The 23,220-nt window shown below is 44.6% G+C and overlaps 1 protein-coding gene across 1 annotated transcript in view; it reads left to right on the top strand.

Moving 5' to 3' along the window:
- The first annotated feature begins 2,652 nt into the window (after nt 1–2,652).
- The window catches only part of met (MET proto-oncogene, receptor tyrosine kinase), a 73,191-nt gene continuing 52,623 nt past the window's right edge, over nt 2,653–23,220 (top strand). Inside the window, exons 1-2 of the mRNA XM_030426770.1 lie at nt 2,653–2,980; nt 4,540–5,740. Of these exons, the coding sequence (XP_030282630.1) occupies nt 4,541–5,740 (1,200 nt within the window). The 5' untranslated portion in view covers nt 2,653–2,980; nt 4,540. The remainder of the gene's footprint in view (nt 2,981–4,539; nt 5,741–23,220) is intronic.

The following is a 23,220-nucleotide window of genomic DNA, read 5'->3' on the forward strand; positions in this document are numbered from 1 at the left end:
CATGAATTACAATCATGCTTATGAGAAGAAGACTGATGTCATAAATCAAGTGAGAAGTAGGGTCAATTTCTCATAAGCTTACATACAGTCAGACACATTTTTGAAACCAGTGGAGTTGCCCCCTGTTGGACATTAGAAAGCATGCAGGTTTAAGGCAGCTCTGCGTAGGCTTCACTTTTCAGGCGCCGAAGCTCCGTCCATATCTTACATAGTTAATGATTGATGTTTTTTTTTTTTCTCCAGTAATGTGAAGCTCTGATGTTCAGTGATAAAGCTCGCAGTCACTCTTCCAGTTCATTTATTTCCAGTAACCAATCCAATACCACTTCACACCCTCGCAAACTACACCGCCAAAACTTCCCCTTTATGTGTTTATCTCAGCTACTGTGCAGCCGCAACCAAAACATACACAGAAAATAGAAATTGCATAGTTTCTGTGCTGCAGGTGTCGTGGTTGCAAGATGCAGATCATTCCTGCAGCGCGCGTCATGCGTGGGGTTTCCACGGTCTTGCATGCCAGCAGTGTGAGGTTCACCGCCGAACGAGGCTTTTTCTTCTTCGTCTTCGTCTTCTTCTCCTTCTTCTCGTTGCTCCCCTCCAAAACAAGGGCCAGAGCCAAAATGGTTTAATACCACAGGAACCACACAGACACACCCCTAGGGTACACAGTCAGACACACACGCCCTGTGTTGGACACACCCCTTGGCAAAGTGCGTCAGAAATGCCCCGAGGTAAGGCAAAACACAGTTTCTCCAACGAGACTACAAGCAGTGACGGGGTGTGTTGTGAAACTTCTGGCTCTTCAGTGAGAAGTGAAAGCAGACAGAGCTTCAGACAATGAGCTTTTCTTTTATGAGAGCATTTATTTATTTTTTATTTCTTTTGCAAGAACACACTTGAATTTAATAACATTTGGGGCATTTTCTTGATGCGCTCAGGCACATTTCTATGCAGATAAATTGGCAGGTAAACCAGATGTTTTATGTATTTATTTTCTTAGACAGAGAGTCAGCTTGATTTCTTTCACCCATCAGTGTTTTTGCACGATGTAAACAAAGAAAGATATGCAGTATTAATTAGGGATCATTAGAAGGGGCTTCTGAGCAGATTTTGTCACCTTAGAACAGAACTGGGTCAGGAGTTTCTCCCTGTTTTTGAGCCAAAATATGTCCTCTCTCTTTCTGTTTTGTTTCCCCAGGGTTTCAATTTTAAATTCAACCCCATTCATTCATTAATATGTTATCAATAGTGTGCTTTTTTTTTTGCTCCTCACCTTTGGAAGCAAAGACTCCTCTCCAGTGATCCTCTGAGATGAAATAGAGGTCGATGATGCACACTGACAGTTTAAGGGCTCTCCGGTGTGACGTCAGAGGCAACAGTGTTGCCCTCTGGGAAATCAGGGAGTTGAGAGGAGAGAGGCTGATGAATTTGCGGGGTTTGTCCAGAAAACGCCTCTGTGTGAAGTCAAAGATGATCACTTTCAATTCTAATAATGACTGCAGCAGACATTCAAAAACCAGCTGAGCCTTGACATCTTCAAACCTGGAAAAACAGGAGAAGAGAGGAAGCCATTACTCTGTAATGACACCGAAACACTGCACATACAGAGTGATATGTCTGGTTTTGCATGGAGGATGTCACAGATTCCCTCACATCACTCGTCTACCCACTTGAACACACTCATCCTCTGACTGTGTGTCTCATTAAACCCTCACATGTCACTGCCTCTGTCAGAAAGTGAGTGCGAACAGCCTCTGTGCTGCTCCTCAGCGGCTCTCTACATATTAATTCTCCATCCACACTCTGTTATCAGGCTCTCCAGTCTTCATTCCAACTGCCCTCCATTCAGGAAGTGGGACAAAGGAATTTTTTTTGTGCTGGCCACCGTGATTCATGGCTGAGACACACACACACACACACACACACACACACACACACACACACAGTTGGTTTAGCCTTTATAACTTAGCTCATTATTTATGGCTGAGTGAGCCGTTTAAACATGACAACCAGTAGTCTGACTCACAGGGCTGCTGGAGGAGAGTCAGGTGGAAGCCAGAGAAGAAAGAAAGACCTTCCCCGAAGTAGCCCTTGTGACCTTTTCTGTGGCTTTTGTTTAATTTCGAAGATTTAAGCAGTTGGAATGGGCAGCCAAGGGCACATGTGCTGTAAAATATGCTTTATTTTAGGTTCAAAACTCCTTTGTCAGAGCTTGTCTCAAGGGAAAAAAAAATGTGTCTGGTGGATAAATCCCTCTAAAACAGTGTAGTGTTAACTTAGTTAGTGAGGAATTAGCACTTTTTCTGTGTGATTTAGTACATAAAAGTTGATTAGTTGACTGGAAACGAGCTAATCAAAGTATTTAAGTTCCAGAGGGCCTTTTTATATAAAATAATCCATTAAATAACACATTAAGAAAAACTTAAAATAGCGCTTCTTTGAAAATCTGACTGATTTTGTTGTAATTGGTGGTTCGGCGCCACACGATAAACACTAACTACTGGAGCTCATAATTTGCTGTTTGCTCAGTCTTTCCATCTCTTCTTGCCTACCAGTGTGGGTCCGTCGTCTCACCTGAGCTCCGCAGACTCGGGAGCCGCAGCAGCACCTGGACGCGTCACGGAGAGTGTGGAGAGAAAGGGGCGGAGCGTTCACGCGCCACGAGCAGCGGCAGCAGCGTGTGTGTCCGCTGGATGCAGTCAGTGAGTCTGTCTGTCTGTGGTGGAGTCGCACAGGTTTCAGCTGGAGCGCATTTGCGTTAAGCTGCTGGAAAAACAGCAAAAAGTCGGATTGAGAGAAGAAAAAAAAAAAAGTCTGATTACTTTTTTCTGAGCGTTTTGTCACGGAGAAGGGAAAGAAGAAAAACCCCACTGCGATCACTTTGGACTTGATGAGAAAGTCAAGAAGTCCCGCTCCTGGAGAGACCAGTGGAATATGATTTGAATCAAGGGGAGCGTACAGCACTTTTGCTCGCTAACAGGTGAGTGTATCATCCAGAAATGTTCCTCCCAGTTTCTCGTCTTTGCTTGTATTTCTTTGGACTCGAACTGTATTATCTATGCGTAACAAAAGCGCAGAGATCCCGACGCTATAGCTCCTCTCCTCTCCTCTCCCCCTCCCCTTCCTCCTCTGGATATCACAGCCCGTTTTGAAATGTTTTTTCTGGCTCCTAACACCATTTCACCAACTTCCTATTCGTGTTTTCTGGGACCTTTCGCCGTGAGTCACTTTCCTCTCAAAATGAAAATATTTTCACTGTTTTCCGCCGCCTTTTGTCCTTTAAAAACACAGCCGTGCGACGAGGCTGTGCATTTATTGTGTTTGGTGCAGGTGTGCGATAATGTGCCCACTATTACTCATAATTTTAGACCAAAAACAAGACGATACTCATCTCACCAGAGCCTTACGAATTTTTTTTTTTAAATGCCTCTAATACTGAGTAATAGCCCCTAACAGAATCTTAACATGTGTTTTGGGTTGTAACCCTTTCCTTCTTTTTATCTTTATTTCCTACCATATCACGTTTATCTCCCTGGAGTGCTGCCTCAGTCTCTTGTCGTTGTCTTTGGCGCTTCTTAGTAATATTTTCTGCTCTCGACTTTCACAGGAGTTTGCCTAACAAACACCTGTTGTCTCTGTCTGCCTGTAAATCTTCTCCCTGAAAAAAAACAAAAAAAACATGAGTAAGACATCAGTCTTAAATCAGTCGAAATCTGCACACAATCTCGGTGAGTTTATGCCTCACTGTGGGCATGTTATTGCCTTGTTTTGGTTTACATCTGGAGATCCCGTTCAAACCACATCCAGACATGGAGCATGCAAATGCACATTTTGCAAATTCTCTGGTGTTGATCTCCCTTTCCCACCTCCCTCCCTCCCTCCCTCCCTCCCTCCACTAAAAGCATCTCCCAGAGGACTACCATTTAGTAGCTGAGGTTATTTATCATTTTGCACGACGGTCCCCCTCGCCTTCTCCCCCTCCACCCTCTTTTGTTTTAATTGAGTTTATCTCCGCTCCCTTGGGGCCCTTGCTGTCTAAACTTAGGCTCGTGGTTGCGTTGCCCTGCAGAGTGGGCCGCACTCTGGGTGATTCACCGCTCTGCCTCTCGCTGTGGTCACTCGGGAACGGAGCTGAGCACCACAGAAGTGCTCACCCAGGTCCCACTGCGGGCCTGTCGAGGGTCAGTGCAGTAAGGAGTTGAAGCGCTGATGATCAGGAGGCTGATATTAAAGCTTTGTGTCGCCATAAAGCCTCCCTTCAGTCCCTTCAGTATGAATGGTTTCACTGCTTGTGGTGAAGTGAGTAAACGGTGGTTTTATACCCTGACACAGTTCTATTTATGAGTCTGAAGAGGGATTTCGATGCCCCTCTTGTTTCTCCTCAGTAGTCCCTATTCAGCACAGCTTGCGCCTTTTTCCACACATTCACGCTTCAGACAATTGAGGCCACCTATTCTAAGATATGATGAATGTTTTGAGTTTTTTTTCTGTTGGAACATTTTACTAACTCATTTGTCATGTCTCTTATTTTTGGAACAGGATGAATCTTCACTCGTTTCACGCCGCTGTGCTGCTGTGGGCCTTGTGCCCCACTGTGCAGGGCCAGTGTGATAAATCACCTGAGACCAACAAACTCATCCCTTCAGTCACCTACGAGCTGCCGACGTTCACTGCGGACTTCCCCATCCAGAACATGGTGGTGCTGGATGGGATCATCTACGTCGGGGCTGTAAACAGAATCTACGCCCTGGCCCCGAACCTCACGAAGCTGTCAGAGTACCACACGGGGCCGCTGTTTGCCAACCAGACTTGCGGCCACAAAACGACCAACACAAGCAGCGGCGGCAGGGTGGACAACCGCAACATCGCCTTGGTGGTGGAGAACATTTACGACAAGGGGTTGTACAGCTGCGGCTCGGCAGACAATGGTGTTTGCCGACGCCACGTCCTGGATGACGGCAATAGCCTGAAAACCGTGGACGAATATGTCTACTGCTTCACCGACACGGGGAGGCAAGGCAAGGGTCAACCTATCAACGCAGATGTTGTGGTCAGCCGTTCAGGCTCCCAGGTGCTCAATGTGGAGAGCAACGTCATCAAGTTCTTTGTTGGAAACTCTGAGATCCCAGGCTTCGGAACCATAACAGGCAGTGCCACGAATCCCCATACCATTTCTCTGCGGAAGATGAAGACGAGCCAAAACGGCTTCACCTTCTTCTCCAACCTCTCATACATGGATCTGATTCCACCGCTACGCGGAAACTACTACCTGCGATACGTGTACTCCTTCCACAGTGGACCATTCACCTACTTCCTCACAGTGCAGCGGGTGAGCAAAGACTCCCAGGCCTACCACACCCGCATAGTTCGAATGTGCTCCTCGGACCTTGTCATCCGCCGTTACATCGAGATGCCCCTTGAGTGTATCAGCACCGATAAACGGCGACGACGCTCCACCGAAGAGGTGAAGGTATTCAACATCCTCCAGGCGGCCCACGTCGCCAAGGTGGGCAGTGACGTTGTACTGCAGAGGCAGCTGAAAGTGGAGGAAGGCGACGACGTGCTGTTCGCCGCCTTCGCCAAGGGAAAGCTGAACTCTCCGGAGCCGACCCCGAACTCGGCCGTCTGCATCATGTCCCTGAAACACATCAACAACATGTTCAAGATGTACATGCAGAAGTGCAACACGGTAGACCCGTATCACTTTACTGGATCAGACAAGAAGTCCTGCTACAATGTGGTAAGAGCTAGGAGGGGGCGGTGTGTCTGTTGGGGGGAGGCCATTGAACTCCTACTTTGCATTTGTATTTTTTTGGAGGGAAATGCAAATTCTGCACTTTTCTCAACTGTCGAAAAAAAAAGCACAATGACTTTTTAAACCCACAACTCTACTTAGGAAAGATAGAAGTAAGACATTTGTCCTGCAAGTGTCTTCTTTCAAGCTCAACTTTTATAGATTTTCATCAATTTCTTTGCAAAAATAACACAAAAAAAGGAGAAGATTGGTGCACACTGATGAGTTCCTGGCTTGTTCTCTTAACTAATACTTAAATGTTGAGCCCTATATCTATTCAGTTTTAATTTATGATGTTTGAGGCTGAATAAACCTGTGAGGCTGCATTTATGTGTGATTGCAGCCTCCACAATGGCTACTGCTGTATCAGGATGCAAAATGTGACACAATTCCTTGCTGAACAGAGCAATTTTTTTTAAATTTACAATGGATTTGACATGTTCTGTCTGCATGTCCAGGTCATATCTCAACTGAATTCTCGATGGTATTTTAGCCCTGTAAGTTGCAGCTTTTTACCAGGAGAGCTGTTGATTAAATCCAAAAGATAAGTTAGCCTCTGCAGACCAGCAACCACGTTTGAGCATCATCCTGATGTTTTACGATGCCTTTTAGGCACATGAAATAAGTCTCTAATCTGTCATCTCTTGTACATGCATGGCTTGGTTTTTTATCTGTAAGAATTATAGATCTTGGCTGTTTACTTGCTGCAGGCAGGTCGGCTTGTTGGCTGAAGAGAATGTCTCTGTAACTGGGTGGTCTCAGGTTCAGGCAGCCAGTGAGTCTACTGGATCTCTGTCCTTGTGTCATTGTGTTCAAGTGTCCTTGAGCAACACGCTGAGGCATGACCTGCTCCTGACCTCTGACCCCTCTGGTTAAGAGCTTACATGCGAGTCTTAGTGGAGACGCACATTTCTGATTAGTGTGTCTGGTAATGTTTGATGTTTTCTAAAAGAATCCTGTATGCCTGTTTTTTATGGATTGATTTGGGGAAAGTAGCACAGTTTTCACCGTTCTTGCTCTGTGCTGCAGCATGTTGGACTTTAAATAAAACAATGTCTGTGAGGTTAAAGAGTAGACTCTCAGCTTTAGTTTTTCTGTTTACACCCATATTTGGTGAAGTGTGGGACTCGTGGCTAAGTATTAGGACAGTGATCCTTAACACATGGGGAAAATCACAGAAGAGACATCTCTGATTTGATAGGTCACCTGACTCATCTCAGTCGATCACGGTGCGTTTCCTTTGTTGAATACTGAGGGCAGAAAGTCAGTTGAACAAGTGAGGGTGATTGAACTACAGGCCTGGCAGAGCATGACCAGTAAGTATTCTGTAAGTGTCTCTATTCAGTAAGCGTCTGGTGATGTGTTTGGCCTGGAGACTTCAGGCAATTGTTTTATTTTGTCCTATATATTTTGGTCCCAAAACGAGTAAAAACTGTTTCGAGGTGGGGCTTTTTTTCCTTATTAAAGAGAAAAACACAACTGTACACCTACAAGTTTCTGTCTTTCACCAAACGAAAATGAGCTTAACTGCCCTGTGAAATCATCTTAAAACATGCTTCATTCAAACTCGACAGAAACAAAATAAAACTCACCAAAACATTCTTGGTGTGTCTACCATTCTTCTGACAATTCTAAACACAAAAAAACACAAAAAGAAACACCTATTACGCAGAGTCAGATGTTACACTTTCTGGCTCTGAAGCTGTTTTCCCCGCTGCCTCTCTCTGCTGTTGTTGTGCCGCTGAGTTAACCCACTGAACAATAGTCTGATGTGGAGTATTGGCTCCCGTTCTTGAGGTCCAATGGAGGCCGACCATTAGAAAAGCAAAATCAAATGACAAACTCACATGACATGCCGCCCAAAAAACAACCGCAATGAACCTATAAAGTTGGCGATAACCAATATCTTCATCCAGCCACCTGACTGTACACTTCCTTCACTGTCATCTGATGTGGATGAAGTCACTCTTAAATTAAAGCTGAAAAGCAGCAATTAAGTTGGAAACAAATTCATTCCTTTACAGTAATTGATATGCATTGTACTGAAGTACAGTGAATCACCTGATCAATAACAACATGAAGTTAACTGCCGACCGCCCTGCCAAAGGGTCCGTCAATATGTGTGCCCCGACTTCATCTTTACTTAACCCTCAGCGTCAGTCAGTACTGTATATTTCCAGTCAGGCAGTGGATTACTTAAGTCTCCTGCATATATTATTCACTGAATGCCGTCAAAGGGCAGCACATACAGGAGTAACACCAGAGTCGTGTGTAAACACCCAGCACACTTCAGAGGGAGACTTCTGTCAAAACACTGGGTGTGTGTGTGTTTCTATGCAGGCGTTCTTAGCATGATGAATGTTTGAATGCTTCATGCGTCTTCACTGGAAAAACTGCTATTGCTGCTGATGCTTCACAGAAAAACCACAGCCATGCACCGCGACGCTGTGGGTGAGAACCATCTCTGATTGGTTGTGTCAGTGTTTTGCATGTTTGATACTATGTATTATGAACTGTGTGCACTTTGTGTACCAGTTAATCATTTCGAAAACTAGGCTGCTATGTCCTTGACATTTGAACTAATTGTGTTCTGTTACGGACATCCATTGGTTGCCATTAATTTTTGTATGGTAGAAACATTTGTGTTTAAGTTGCATAATGAACAATCGAGTTTGCATTAACGTACCCTGTGAAGTTTTATTTTTTATTAATGTTTACATTAACTCTTAAAGGTGTAATATGTAAGAACTGGGCACCACCTGAATTCATACTCCAAACAAATAATGGGTAGCATATCAGTTACTGCTAACTGCTGCTCACTGTAGCTAGTTAGCTCAGTTAGCTGTCCAGCTCGTGGTCTTATCAGCTGACTCTGCCTGAGCTTTAGCTACTATCAGACTATCACCTCTTGAGGTACAAAGTGGTACTAGACAGGACAGGCTGGCGCTAGCTGGTTAGCATGTTAACTTCAGAAGACACAGCATAAATGTCTTTGACATAACGCCAACACTGTTGTTTCTTCATACTGTTAATTATTGAAGTTAAATCTTGAATATTTTTAAACTGATGTTTGTGCATATTGAACCTTTAATCATCTTTGTGTTTGTCCTTGAAGCCTAACACGCAAACTAAATTCATTTTCTTCCTCATGAAACATTTGCAAAGCCACATGTTTGAACATTTTTCTTGCCTGCTTTGTTATGCATTCCTTCATTTCTTCTTCTTCTCCTCATATGGGCATTTCTTCACATACAAAATAAATGGGGATCTGTGCCCTGAGATATTGCTCTATAGCTCTCCTAGTGGTCAAAATATCCAGAGGGTACCTTTACTTTTGTCAAAGTGGCAACAGGATATTTAAAGAGGTAACTCATTAAATCACTCGTCACTTAGTCTGCCTTGTCATGCAACAAAAGTGTACCATTAACAACATGAATGCAGACATTCATCACAATGATGGATGACACAACTCGACTGTAAAGTGCACATTTCGGAAAAATTGGCAAAAGAGTAAAGAATACATGATTTGTTGTTGAGGAGTTATAACTTTTAAATGTCGTTGTCTGGTCCTTAAAGTTTAGTTCTGTTTGTAGTGATTTTAAAGGCACAAGCTGCAGTGAAGAGATCAGACACAGACACACACATGAGATCTAAACCAGCTTTGCAGATACATGCAAATACATTGTGGGTGGGTGTTTGGGCACATCGGCACGGCCCTGACAGCTATCAGCGGCGAAGATCCACTGGGGAAAGTGAGGAATGCTGGACGCTGGGGGGGTTCGGGGGCAGCGCATATCTGACTCTCAGCGAGCCGTGATGAATGGCTCGGGGATAACAGGGCATCAGCAGCTGGGCGGAAGATGATCCCCCGACCCGCTGTGGCAGCCGACTACGCTGGCAAGGCCTCTTCCCCTCTCCCCCCCCCCGACCCCCACCTGTTACCAGCACCTGTGGGAAAGTGGGCGTGTAACACCAAAGATCGGGGACCGTGTTTTCATAGGTGATCATCATTGCGTATGGTCTGTCTGAGGCATCATATCTCGATCACAAGTCTTTCATTACTTAGTAACGTTTATTTATTTTACACCACAAGCCTCAGATGCACTGCAAGTGTTTATAACAACGCTAATTTACAACACCTGTCCACGGGAGGCTATTTCAAGTTAGATATTTGGAGGCTGTGTCCCTGCTGCAGCAGCCCAGGGCTTGAGTCCGACCTGTGGCACTTTGCTGCGTGTCACTCCCCCTCTCTCTTACCCTGTTTCCTGTCACTCCTCAGCTGATCTATAAATAAAGCCAAGAAAAGTCCATAAAAAAGAAATAGTAAATAAATACAGTACGCACCAGCAAACAGGACTGGTAGCTTTGTTGCATGGCTAACTAAGTTTACAACCATACAGTGGGTACATTTAGCAGCAGTTAGCAATCACTTTAGAAAGGCAGCTACTAAGTCCATCAAGAAACTCTATGAATCACCTCGTTACTTAAACTGGCCTCCATCCCCGGGCCGGAGATGTTCACTGGGAGGCTGTCGGTGAGATCACACGATCATGTGGGCTCACGCATCACACGAGATGGATTAGGAAGGAAGGAAAGGAGGATCTTTAATGCAAAGGTCGTGTTTCAGTGATGCAAATGGAGAAATTCATATGAATTCAAATGGTTTCTAGTCTAGCTGTAGTCTGCAGCGCAATTCAAAACTGAGAGGAAAAAAATTGCAATTTTAGATCATGGATCATGATTGCAATTAAATACATTATAGTATTTGTTTTTGGCCAGATGGGCCACCCCTGACTCAACATTTTTCTGAGTGATTCTGGCGGTCTACAGTGATTTGGACCCTTTTTTGTCAAAGGAGCACAGAGCATGTAGAAAAGAAGTCTCTCTAGTGGCTTTGGTGTAACGATTTTTGTGGAAAAAAGTCAGAAGTCGTCCTCAGCTACAAACTGATAACTGAGCCTGTCGAGCCTCTGTGCAGAGGATCAAAGCTAAAAACAACCTGTTCCAAATCAAACAACTAACGCCTTCTTCAAACTCTTTAATAAAGAGCTGTGCCCTGTGACAGGCTGAGAAGACCTTTCTTTCCCGAAACCCCTAAACAGTAATTGTCTGTCTCCACCTCTTGACAGCGACTGTCGGTATGAAAACGTCTGTTTTGATCACTTGGAGTGAGTCTACTATTCCTTTATAAGACATTCTTTCCCCTTGACTCACTTGATTACGGGGTCGACGTGAGGCATGATGACATCAGTTTTTGCTTGGGGTACAGGAGCATCTCTGCCGTGTAATTATCACGGGATCGTTCTGTTTCTAACTCTGCGTACTTCTCTGTGTGCCTATGTCAGCAAACATAACATGATTTAAAAGTTGAAATCGCGCTGACTTCAATCTTTTCGCAGCTGCAGTACTGTCCTCGCTCTTTGATCCCTTTTTGGTTCCCCCATCTCACACACACACACGCACACATGCACACAGTCAGAAGCGGAGTTTTGCCTTTTTTCTCTGCAGGCCTCAGCAGAGACAAATGGCACAAAAAAATCTGCTGTTCCAAAATGTGTTTGAGTTTGAGCCTCCAAACACGCAGACGCAGCAGGTCAAGTGCTGAATCGCTGCATCCAAAAGAGCTTTTATCTCGGCGCGACTGAAGCCGTTTTCCAACTTCTCTTTTATTGCTGACAGTCTTGCTCGGATCCTCTCCTCCTCAGCTGCCAGGTTAAGCGACCAGCGCTAACGACAACAGACCATTGAGCAACTGCCCATCTGACACTCGCGCTCCCAAACCTGGAGTTGGGTGATCTAATCGTAGCGCTGTTTAATTGATTTATGACTTGCACTCAGTGGCATATGGCAGGTAGACTCTCAGTTATCATGAGCTTTAGGGGAGATAAGGCGCGACCCATAAATTCATAAAAGGTGTAAGCACTCGCAGGAGGCGTATTTACGTGCACGGGAGGTTCATTTTTGCAGTTCGCTCCGCCAAACTCTCTGTTTCCTGTGGAAAACTCCCAGTAGGGATCTGGATGAGTTTGAAAGCTCGGTGTAAGAGCATGTTTGAAGTTTTTTAAGTGGTGGTTGTCAGCTCAGACGTACCTCTTAACTCCAGTTTAGGCAGCAACATATGATAAATGCTGTAATGACGACTGGCTCTCATTTCGGCTGTCGACGTGATGGATCAAATCTGTTTTTCTTACTGTTTCTGTCTCCGGGGCTGAACTCAGTTACACGAGCAGCATGAAACTGAGGAAATAATTACTATTCTCGTCGAGTATAACCACTGATTACTGTGCTTTACTACATTTTTTGATTATGCTACCTTTGTGGATGCAGTTATGAATACAACAGTTGTTTCTTTCACAAAGGCCTCAGTTGTTGATTTGAGCGAATGGAGAACCGATGTTAAACGGCAAAACTGATTGCGAGTCCATTCTTTTATTTACAAAGGCCAAACAGATATGAGTAACTAGTTATCTTGGTGCACGCGCTAAATACAAACAAGGTTTTGAGCCAATAGGATTTTTTTAAAGGAACTATTCCCCCATGCAGATGAAAGTTGCGTGATGTTTCGTAGTCCAGAAAACACTTCTGGAGCGTCATGGTAAAACAGCGTTGCACCGCTCTCCTAAACATCTGAAGTGGATGGGCACATGCTTTAAAACTTAAAAAAAACGACCCCAAAAGAACATGAATTGGCTCTAAACAGCTTGTCTGGTGCAAGCCAAACTTTGGGAAGCCCCGAGATCCCAATTTGATTAGAAAATATATTATTTACACCCTTTTTCAAGCTGAAGTAGTCACCGAAGTTGCTAGCGTAAGCAGGACCCCACCAGAAGTGGATGCACAAGATCAACCAGGCCGTGAAGTTGCAAAATAATGTCTCTCAAATCACTTTGGGATCTCAGGGCTTGCGGGGACTTGCATTACGCTGGATGAACTGTATGGAGCCGTTTTTGTGTTTTTTTTCCTGTTGTTCCCAAATGAAACCTCATCTGCTTCAGCTGTTTAGGAGAATGTTGAAACACTGTTTTGCTGTGAAGCTCCAGAAATGTTCTGTGGACTAAAGAAACTGCACCTGACCATCAGTCGGTATGGGCGGTGAGGAGATAAAGATTGGATTTTATTTTTGGGTGACCTTTTCTTTTAACTAATTATTTCCCAAGCACGTAAACCAAAATGTAATCTTGAGATGCATTTCAGTAGCTCCCCTCTCCACCAATTCTATCAAAAGCACTCTTCAAGCTTCCTCCGACCCCCACAATGTGCTGTTGCCTGACGGTATCGCTTTGAAAAAGCCCATTTTGCTGGGTAATGTAGTGTGCAGGGCCATAGCGGGGACTTGGAGCATCCCCAACATGCCTGGCCGGCACCCATTCCCATAAGTCTATTGAGGAAGCAGGAACATTTGAGACTAAAAAATAAAGAAGCGCCACGGGTCAAAATTATCATCAGATTACTATTGATTCGAGAAAACCCACCAAATGCTGATTGCTTTTAAATTGAATCTTTGCCCTGATTGATTATAGAGCATGTAATATAATTCCAGCTGGGAGGGACGCTTTTGACCGACAGTCATTTTAATTAGCCCGCCTGTTTTAATGAACACGCTTTAAACGCTGCTTTGAAAAAAGAAAAAGAAAAAAAAAAACCCACAGCAGCACATTGATTTTATGTTGCTCTGTTGAGGAATTCCTTATAATTTCAGACTATGAAATAGAATAAAGAACCAGATACGTGACGTCCAAGATATATTTGGCTCTGACAATCAGTTTTGTGGTCACTAGATAAGCTTTCAATTTATTTGCACATAGGAAACTCACATACAGCACTGAGTAAAGGAACATAGAGATGAGCATGCGGGAGAGGTTTTGATAATTGTGGGTCACTGCCAGGAGAATAAAAACTTTGTGCTTCGTAATGACAAGATGTACAGCGTGCACGTGCAACTCTTAAACAACAAGGAGCTTGCAGAGTCTGTAGTTAAGTTATAAATCTATAAAAGACACAGCTGGGGGCTTGGTGGAGGTCTGGTGGATAATTAAGTATGTCCAAATACTGTCTACTGTTTTCATTTAACTTGCTATGATGTGTCATCATGTACTGCAACCGCTTGATCTATGTAGAAGAGTGAGTACACATTGCGTGTCAGTCAAGGTTGTTTGTTTTGTGTAGAAGTGCATTATTCAAATTGAGGCTCTTAAGGAAAGTGTGCGTCTCATGTACTGTACATATAAAGGCATGTAAAATTGACTCGACCTAAATATATGAGAATGATGCTAGAAACAGAAAAATTGGCCAGATTATTGTCTTGCTTCCCTCTGGAAAGTGCATGAAACTGGGCCGTCTCGGCGAAAAACAGGTACTCACTGTTGTTCAAAAGGTAGAAAACGCTGCAACAACCAGAACGCGCTGCACTGCACTGGACCAGTAAACACTCCCGCTGATGGGTGTAGCTCTGCGAGTTTAGAGATACTTTGGTTTTGGCTCGTCGTCCAAGTTGAAACAAGAAACGGTACGGCGGCCAGCTGGTAGCAAACACCGTGGTATTCCAGCTACACACTTCCCCTAAAATATGTTTTTAAAAAACATTCTGGGTGAGAAATGGACATGGAACAGCACCACGGTTGATATTTGATCGGCAGCCCCCTTGTTCTTTTACAGTGGTAAAATGACCCTCACTCGATCCAACAGACGGAGAGAGAAGGTCGGCTTCCTGACTTGATCCAACTGTAATCTTCGTGTTCGTGGAAGTGCAGGCATACAGCCCCGCCAGATGACGTGTTTACACTTGATCTTCAAACATTTAACACCCTGAAACTCGACTTGGATTTGACCCAAAAGCATCTCTGGAAACAGCTGCGTTACTTGCCAACTTTAGATTTCGGTGAAATAATCCAAATTGCACTTCAAATCGTTATTCAGAACAGACGAGGGGAAGAAACCTCGGCGCAAGGAAAGCACAAAACTACACAATACATATTATCCATGAAATACTGCAGGGGGAATAGGAACATTTAACAAGCTTCGCAGGCTTGTATGCCTCTAATCTATGTTCAACTTTTGTGCTTTGACATAAAGCTGACATATAAAATGTACCGTTTACTCTCTCAGACATGTATGAGTTTGCATCAGTTGCCTTACAGCTAAAACACACACACACAGTCTGCATCTGTCAAAGCTGCAAGAACTGAAATTACTGATCAATCAGTCGTCAGTTCAAGTGTCCCTGACATTTTATGCGTTCTGTGTAGTTTTCCAGCGACAGATGATCAGACCTGCGGCAGCCTGACAATAGAAGGACTTAATACTGCCAATCTCTCCGTAATGCTGCTGATTCAATGGGTTGTGCTGTGGATGTCCCTGTTTTTAGCCCCGCATGCCCGAGCCTGCTCATGCCCTCACTAAGCTGGTATTTGTTCGCTCAAATTCTCCCTCCGCATGAACCAGACGTACAGAGCAGGAGGCTTCATTTTGGAGATGGCGCACATAACAGCAACGTCGCCATCAGCTAAACGTTCTGGACCTGCTTCTTTTCAAGATGCCGCGAAACGTGTCACACCCCGGAAAAGACGCACCAGATGAATAATGGGATTTTTATGTCGGTCTTTGACTTTTTAATCTTGCTTTTGACAATCTGTCATCGACACGTTGTCCTTGAGTGCTTTGTACCTTGTTTATAAAGCACAAAACTCGCAGTATGTAAACATTTAGCCCGATTGGCAGCCAGACACTGCATGACTATTCACTCTTAATCTACTGTTTTTTGTAACTCACCACGGTGGATTGAGCACTTAAAACTATTTTTCCATTTCACTTCCAGAGCAGACAGACACGCAATGAATGGGGCATCTGCAGAGTAGACGGAAGAAGATGAACAGTAAACATAATTACAATATCGAATAGTGAAAGAAAGGAGTGTAAATCAGAAAGAACAAACTTTGACCCATATGAACCCTTAAAAAATACTTTTGGGAAAAGTCTGAAATCTCACCCGATGTAAAATCCTGGCTCGGTTGTTTTGTTTCGTGAACTATCCGTCAGATTTTATGTCTGTTTCATAACACCGGAGACGTCAAGTCAGTTTAACGATTATCGCCCAATACTGCAAAAATCCAAACTTTGCCTCGAGGAAGTTGACAATCTGTCAACAACACTCTATCCCCAACTTAGTCCCTCCTGAGGTAGGATGAAAATAAACATATAAAATCTTAAAATTAGCAAAGAGCAACCACTGCCCTATCTGAGGGTTTCCACCACACATGTCACAGATTACCTCCCCACATGCCCGAGCCTGCCCACTGCCATCGCTGAGCTGGGTGCAGAACCCAGCGGTGTTCTGAGCAGGCGGGCGGGCCTCCAACAGGGTGCAGGAATCAACAAAAGACTGAAAAATACTACGTTCTTGTTCCGTCCTGTCCTTCGCACTTCACCGCTTGCTAGTCTCTGTTTTGATATGGAAGACCGTGCGTGTGTGTTTGTAATGAGAGTGAGATTAGATGTGCTTTAGCCTGCATCTGTGTCCTAAGACACTCTTTCACACAGATCTCCACATGTGTGCGCGCAGGAGTGGCAGCGGAGTTCGTTTACGATGGATGGTGGTTTTTGTGTCGGATCAGCTGACCACTGGCACATTTGGTAACGAAATGAATTGGCAACTATTGTCATGCTCGGTGATAAAAAATCTAAAAGAATTTGTTGCTTCAAGCTTCCCAAGTGTGAATATTTGCTATTCAACTATGCTATTTAACTGTTCAATATTTTATCTTTGGTCGTGGGAACAAAACAACTAAAGACAGCAGCGTTGTTGTCTTCATTGTCACCATTGCTGATGAGAGTCTGTCTGTAAGCGACTCAGGTAGAAATGTCCACAGGTGAGGTCATGCTATGAAGTTTTATTGATGTTACCGTATGTTGAGTCACGTTTGCCAACTTCCTTCCTCACCCGCTGACTCTCATTGGGAAGTTACGGTGACAGACGTCCGAAAAGAAAAAACACCGTCACCTTGAGTGAAATGACATATTCCTCTGTGTGAACATTCTCGGAAACATGCAAAATAATTACAGTACACAACTCGACAAAATATGCAACGAAGATTGGGTCATTTTTTAGACTTTTTATTTTTTTTTAGACCTAAAACAATAATTTCGCTGCTGAAAAAAAAAGCAAGAGAAAACGTTGGTTCAAAATGAGATAATAAAGCAGTTACTGGCAGCTTTCAGTGCAACAGTCATCAATCAGTGAGTGCAAAACAAGTTCAGGCTGTTACGGGCTACTGTTTCTATGTTACAACATCATGGCCCATCACACTCCGACCGGCCAGATGAAGATGTGTTTTCCAGTGAGCGCAGGCAGCTGTGTGCGCCCGCTGCCCGCTCCACCGTTTCGTCACCTGGCAGCCGTGTCCAGGCAGGCTCCTCTGCGTGAGGAGGAGAACTTGGTCAGCGCCCACCTCCAGCTGCACAGAACACGTACTTGTATCCGATTTCAGGTGCAGTACAAAAGTTTACCCTTGAAACGACCTCCCCGCGAAGTCGTGCCAAACTGTGACCGTGCCGCATGTTGATTTGTGCTCCGATGAATCATTTATCCCCATTGATTTTGTTACCAATGATCACCTCTCCGACTAACAACTTTCAAAATCTTTGATAGTAGAAGATAAAACTGTAGGGCATGGGTTGCAGCAGCTTTATTTCGACACTCGGTACGCAGTAAATCAATGTGGGCCTGTTTGTGTCTGCTGGCATTTCCTGCGCGGTTTTTCTACATGATTTCACAGTCACCCCATGTCAGTGTTTAGTTTTCAATCCGCAGAGTTAATGATCAGCCCGGGAGTTTGGGTTCTTGTTTTGCTGGAAAGCTGGAAGCGTGTGTAAATCCCTTTGCATGGGCTTTTGTATGCACATCTTATCTTTGTTCCCTAGATAAAGAGTAGAGTAGTAAATATGCAAACCGCCAGTGCCTGCAAGCTGTCTTCCAGCAAGCAGGGTGGGGAATTACCATTGGTTAAGTACTGTTAAATTTAGGCCATGTCTGATTTTTCTAGGGAACTACCACTTTAGAACTGCCTCTATGTCAGACAAACAATCATTCAATTGTTGTTGCTCTTTCTCCTCTAGATTGTCACTCTTTCAGCTTCTGAAATGTGACATTTTGCTGCCCTTTTGTGTTTTTCATATAGGGGATTGAATCTCTCTGGGTTTTGGAGTGCTAGTGTGGCAAAAGATGCAATTTTATCAACATTAATTTAGTCGTCTTAAAAGGGGTTCTTCCTATTCTTTTTTTCCTTCTTGTCTTATTTCATTATGTTTCGTAAAGATGTATAGACTAATTGATTAATCATTCATCTAAAAATAAACTCTGCTGCTGAATTTTTTGTAATCTATCCTTCGCTGTGGTTGGCTGATGGATAAAAATGGTGATCATTATGGCTGAGTCATGTCATCCGTCCGCTGTCTTGCAAATGAGATATTTTCCTCAAATGCTATCCTGCTGCCAGACTCATCCCTGATTGGATTTTCTTAAATGCTTTCTTTACCAGCATGAGAGCGTTTGCCAGCGGTGCCTAGAAGCCATTCATGATACACTTGTTCAGTGTCAAATACGGAGGAGCTTTGCTCCGCTGAGCTTATGAGTCAAAGCCCCCGAGCTATTTCCTAATCAGTGGCATGCCTCCTACTCTTCTGTTTCACCACATGGTGATATCCTGCTCTCCACTGAAATGAGGCGTGTGGATGCTTATCTGTCAGCCCCCCTCACTCTCTATGAAGGACCAAATGCAATCTCCTTTTCTCCTGCTGCCGTCCTGAGCAACGGCCTCACCTCGACCCCGGATCAGACTCATTTCCTTGGCTCGGGATCCTTCCAGCTTTGTCATGTGCTCTGTGTCTGGCCCTCTGAAACGCTCAAAATCACAGAGGTCATTAGAGCAGCAAATGGTCCCGAATGAAATCTTACCTCATCTCCAAATCTTTAAACTTCAAAACTAATAACATGGAGTGCATGAAAAAGACAGTGTGAGTGTTGTTTATGTACAAAGCCTGGCTGATAACACAAAGCAACATGGACAAAAAACTTTTGGCCAATTCGTGCTGTATATGCATGTCAACTCAAATGTAATTACAGGAGATGTCAAAGCCAAGCAGTGTCTCCAAAGTGCTTTAAGAAGAAAACAAGGACAGGAGAAAATAGGCACTCGTTTGGCTAATGGAGCAATTTGAGGTTCATTGTCTTACTCAAGGACACTTTGATATACAAACCGGGGGAGCTGGGGATCAAACCGCTAATTAGGGCTGCGACTAAAATGCCCATCACAATAACCCAGAGACCAAGGTGACGTATTTCATTTTTTTGTGGTGCACACATGCATACATAAATAACACTTTCCAAACAACATGACAGCAGCAGCGTGAAACGGTGTCCTTGATACTCAATAACAATAAGAGAATTTGCTCGAGATGTCACAGGGAACATTTACTTCGGGAGGAAAGTGGTTCCAAAGACATGCAGCTATTTCACCTTTCAATGCCCTGGGCACCGAAAAAAGGTATGTAAGTTTGTCATCTAGATACCACCAGAGGCAAGCGAGGAAGTGTTTGTCGTTTGGGTGAACTGACCCTTTAAGTCTCTTTTGATGAAGGCAATCTTCTAAATCAACCATTTCAACATCCTGAATACACAGATATTTTTTGGGGGGGCCTAAATGGAGGCTGGACAACACGTTGTTCCAGTGGAAGGTCTCACCTCAGATGCGGACTAATCCCCCCCCCCATTCAGTTCAACCAGTAATCCCCACACAATGCAAGCAAAGGATTGTGCCTGGATGTGTACTCAAGTAATGGAGGCAAATAGAGAAAGAAATCCTCCTCCCCACCTCTCTGTCCGCACACTTGTATGGCTTTTATCACCCTGCTGCACTCCCAAACAATGCACCACAAACAGAGAAGCTATCGAGTCAAATCCCTGGGACAGGGCTGATATTGTCTCCTGCAGGCTTTGATGTTATCTTCCTCTCCGGTGATCGGGACTTGAATCATACATAGGAAGGCAAGCTCACACCTGAGAGGGCTGAGCTGCTTTTCTCGGAACTGAATGATGTGTTTTTATTACGGTTAAAAAGACTGGATTTGTGTCGGCAGCCAGACTCTCTTGGAAGCGTGCCTTTTTTTTAGTGTTACGGTAGGCTGCTGTAGAATTAGTTTTTGTTAGGTTTGCAAGCCTGACTAAATTGTTGTTCTTATTGTTTTGGGGGGGGGGGGGGAATCAACTACCAGTTTGCTTTCAGGTGTGAGAAACCACTGTTATTGTTCGGGTTGCATCACACACCTTCCAGCCTGCATACTCTTCAAAGTGAGACGTGGAACCGAGCCCTCATCGTGAAGTCAGTACACTGAGATCCTCCAGTCCTGAGCATTAAAAATTCTGGCTTCGGGCCTGGTGGCTCGGTAAGTGAGCGCAAGCAGATGCAGCAAAATTATTCAGAGCCCCGATCCCCCGAAGATCTTTGCTACGTGTGTAAAAGTGTGTGAGAAGGAGGTTGAGCAACGCTGCAAAGCCAGATGCCAACCTCCAGGAGTTTTACAAGTGTGAAAAAGTAGCACAGTGAGGCATTGTTGCAGTCATGGTCAGCTCTCTGAGGACGGAGGCGATGCTGATTCGCCTTCTATTTGCTCCGTCATGCACGCCAGAGGCTCCGAAGCACGCGAATGGCTGCCACCTGCGCGCTCTCAAGACACGCAGTGGAATACTTTATGGTGACTTCATAAAGATCAGCTTCTGTAAAAAGTGTTTTGATGAGGGTTTGGCTGTTTGTGTTTCCCAGGGACTTCGCAATTATATTTAGCTCTGTCGGTTTCCATGCGAAGCTGCTGGAATACAACATTTGCTGTTTTTGGTGTCACTCGGTCAAAAGGGACCGATATGAAAGGCTGCGCAGCCGAGCAATAAAAGGTTGAATCCCCATGAAGAGCAGTTTCTTCCACGCTGCTTCTTTTCAGATTCCCAGTCTTGCGCTGTTGCTTGGCGCTCTGCAGTCGTTTGTTTTTCTTTCATCTGGCTCTGATCTGAAATCCACTACGAGTGCGAGAGCAGTGTTTTTGCCAGCTAGACGCCTGCCAGTGATCTCATCCCGTCCAGAACCGAGCTGGGATGACGAGGCCCGCGTGTTCGGACCAAATGTTGACCCTGGCTTGATAAGCTGCCTTGCTGCTGAGGCGCGGGCCAGCGCTGTTTACAACCTGAGGTTATCTGGCGGCTCCTCAACGGCTGCTGTTGGGCTGCAGCTCTCCAGCTGCTGTTGCCCTAGCTCATGTATGAGCCCCCGCACCACTCCCAGAGAGAAAATTGCCTGTCAGATGCGAAAGAAATGAGAAGCAGAGAGATCCGCTTATAGTCATGGAGAGAGTGTGCTTTAAATGGTAGCAAGGAGGCCTGACGAGCTGTTTTTGGCCATTTCTGCTTACAGTGAAATCCTCACTGTGAAGATTCTGCCAAGTGTCTGCACCGGTGGATGGATCTGATTATTCCAGACTGCTAGGAAGAAAGAATTCTGGGAGGAAAAAAAAGAAAAAGAGAGAGGTCTGGCTGAATAACTTTGAAAACTGTCAGTTTGCATCTTTGAACTCGTGCGCATATCCTCGCTTCGAACTGAATATCGTCCGTCCTCAAAGTAAAGGCCCAATCATCCTGACATTTTCGGCAGGGCTGTTATGAGTGCGCATGGCAGAGCAGCTGTTCTTCCAAACCCCCCTCCGACTGCAGTAATCAACGGGAGAAGGTAATGCTAAGGCTAATAAAGTCATGCGAGTGGATGATTGGTGCTAACTCTCCGAAGCAGCCTCGCCGATAAATCAGCCCTCACCCGCTTTACGTTCATGTGTTTCTATAATGAAGCGCACATGTAGGAATGGCAGCTGCTTTGGTAAATACGACTGATCGCTCCGCTTAGCTGTCGCATCTGAGATTGATCTGACCTCAGAAAGACATTAATGCTCTAAAATAATGGCCCGGGAGAGTAATACGCAGGCTGAAAAAGCAAAGCATGATGTGGCGCTCGTTTGCACCCTTGAAATTACCTCGTGTCATTTCTCATTTAGTTACAGTGCGGAAAAGTATTTAGACGATGTGTTCGAGGGGTGTTCACATCCATATTCATCCACGTTATACTTTACCCTTACCCTTTGGGACTATATATGTAAAAAGGCCTGGGATACCTCCACCATTCATCTAATGTGAATGTAAACTCCTCCAAATTAAAGGTCTGACCAAAGTGTACCTTCTCACGCACATACCCATGGTGATATCTAGCTGTCTAAATAGTTTGGGTTATACAGTATACGTCCAAGTTCAGAGACTCCTGCCTTCTCCAAGTGCAGTGGAGTAAAAAAAAATTACATTTACTGTAAGAAAAAGGTCTTTTGCGGTCACTTTCCTCCAGGAAACTAGGACTAGTGGATTGTTACCTGGAGTAACCTGGACAACAGCATGCTGAATTCAAAGTACGAGAGGTCATGAACAAACAAGGTGTGATCCGTCCCTCGTGAGTTTGTGCTTTTTCTTGCTTACTTGCTCGCATTATGACCGGAAAAAAAACTCTGAGTCAGCGCTTCAGAGTTCACACAGTTAAAAGTTCAGTCCTCCCATTCATATTGAGTGTGGGTCTTACGTGCAGCAGGTCTGCGGCGAAAACTTGAAACAGAATCAACTTTTGGAGAAAGGCAACCCGATGTCATGTGGCCGATCCGACTGGCTCCTGGACAGTTGAGGCCATTTCCGCTGAATGCGTTCCTCATTTTAAAAACTCACACTTTCAATAATGGTTTCTAGCACGGTGCTGACCAATGGACGTGTTTTTTTAATGACCTTTCGTAACACATTCAGTGTTAAGATGAAGCGGATACTTTTGCAGGGGCCAAAAAATGACACATGCACAAACATTCAGAGGTCCGCCAAAGTGCTCCAACTTTCTGTGGTGTTGCTTGATGCCTCAAGCAACATAACGCTGCCAGGAGACTGCACCAGCAGGGAAGGAGAAATACTCTGCTAACTTGCTGGCGAAAGCTTGTAGCTCTTAAGCTGGGATCTGTAAACTGAGCACTAAGGAGGCAGAGTTCCCGGTCCAAACGATGATCCTCTCCCAGTTGTGTCCTGCCTAATCTCCGCAAAACTCTGCGCTAATCGCCGCAACGTTCGATTTGGTCTTTGTACAGCCTAGATCTTAATTCAGCGGTGATACCCAGCATCTGCAACTCTGCTAGAGAAACATTAAGCCAAAACAAAAGAAGCACAAGAAAGTTCAAATGGTGCTTCCGGTCGTCTCAGTGTAAGTTTGACTGTGGAATGAGCTTTCTTCTCCTGTGTCAGCGTCCTCTGAGCAGATGTCACAAACATCGACGTGACCTCAGTCTTCAAACAAATAAAAGTCAGGGAGAAACGT

This window comes from Sparus aurata, chromosome 8, assembly GCF_900880675.1.
Source record: "Sparus aurata chromosome 8, fSpaAur1.1, whole genome shotgun sequence".
NCBI lineage: Eukaryota > Metazoa > Chordata > Actinopteri > Spariformes > Sparidae > Sparus > Sparus aurata.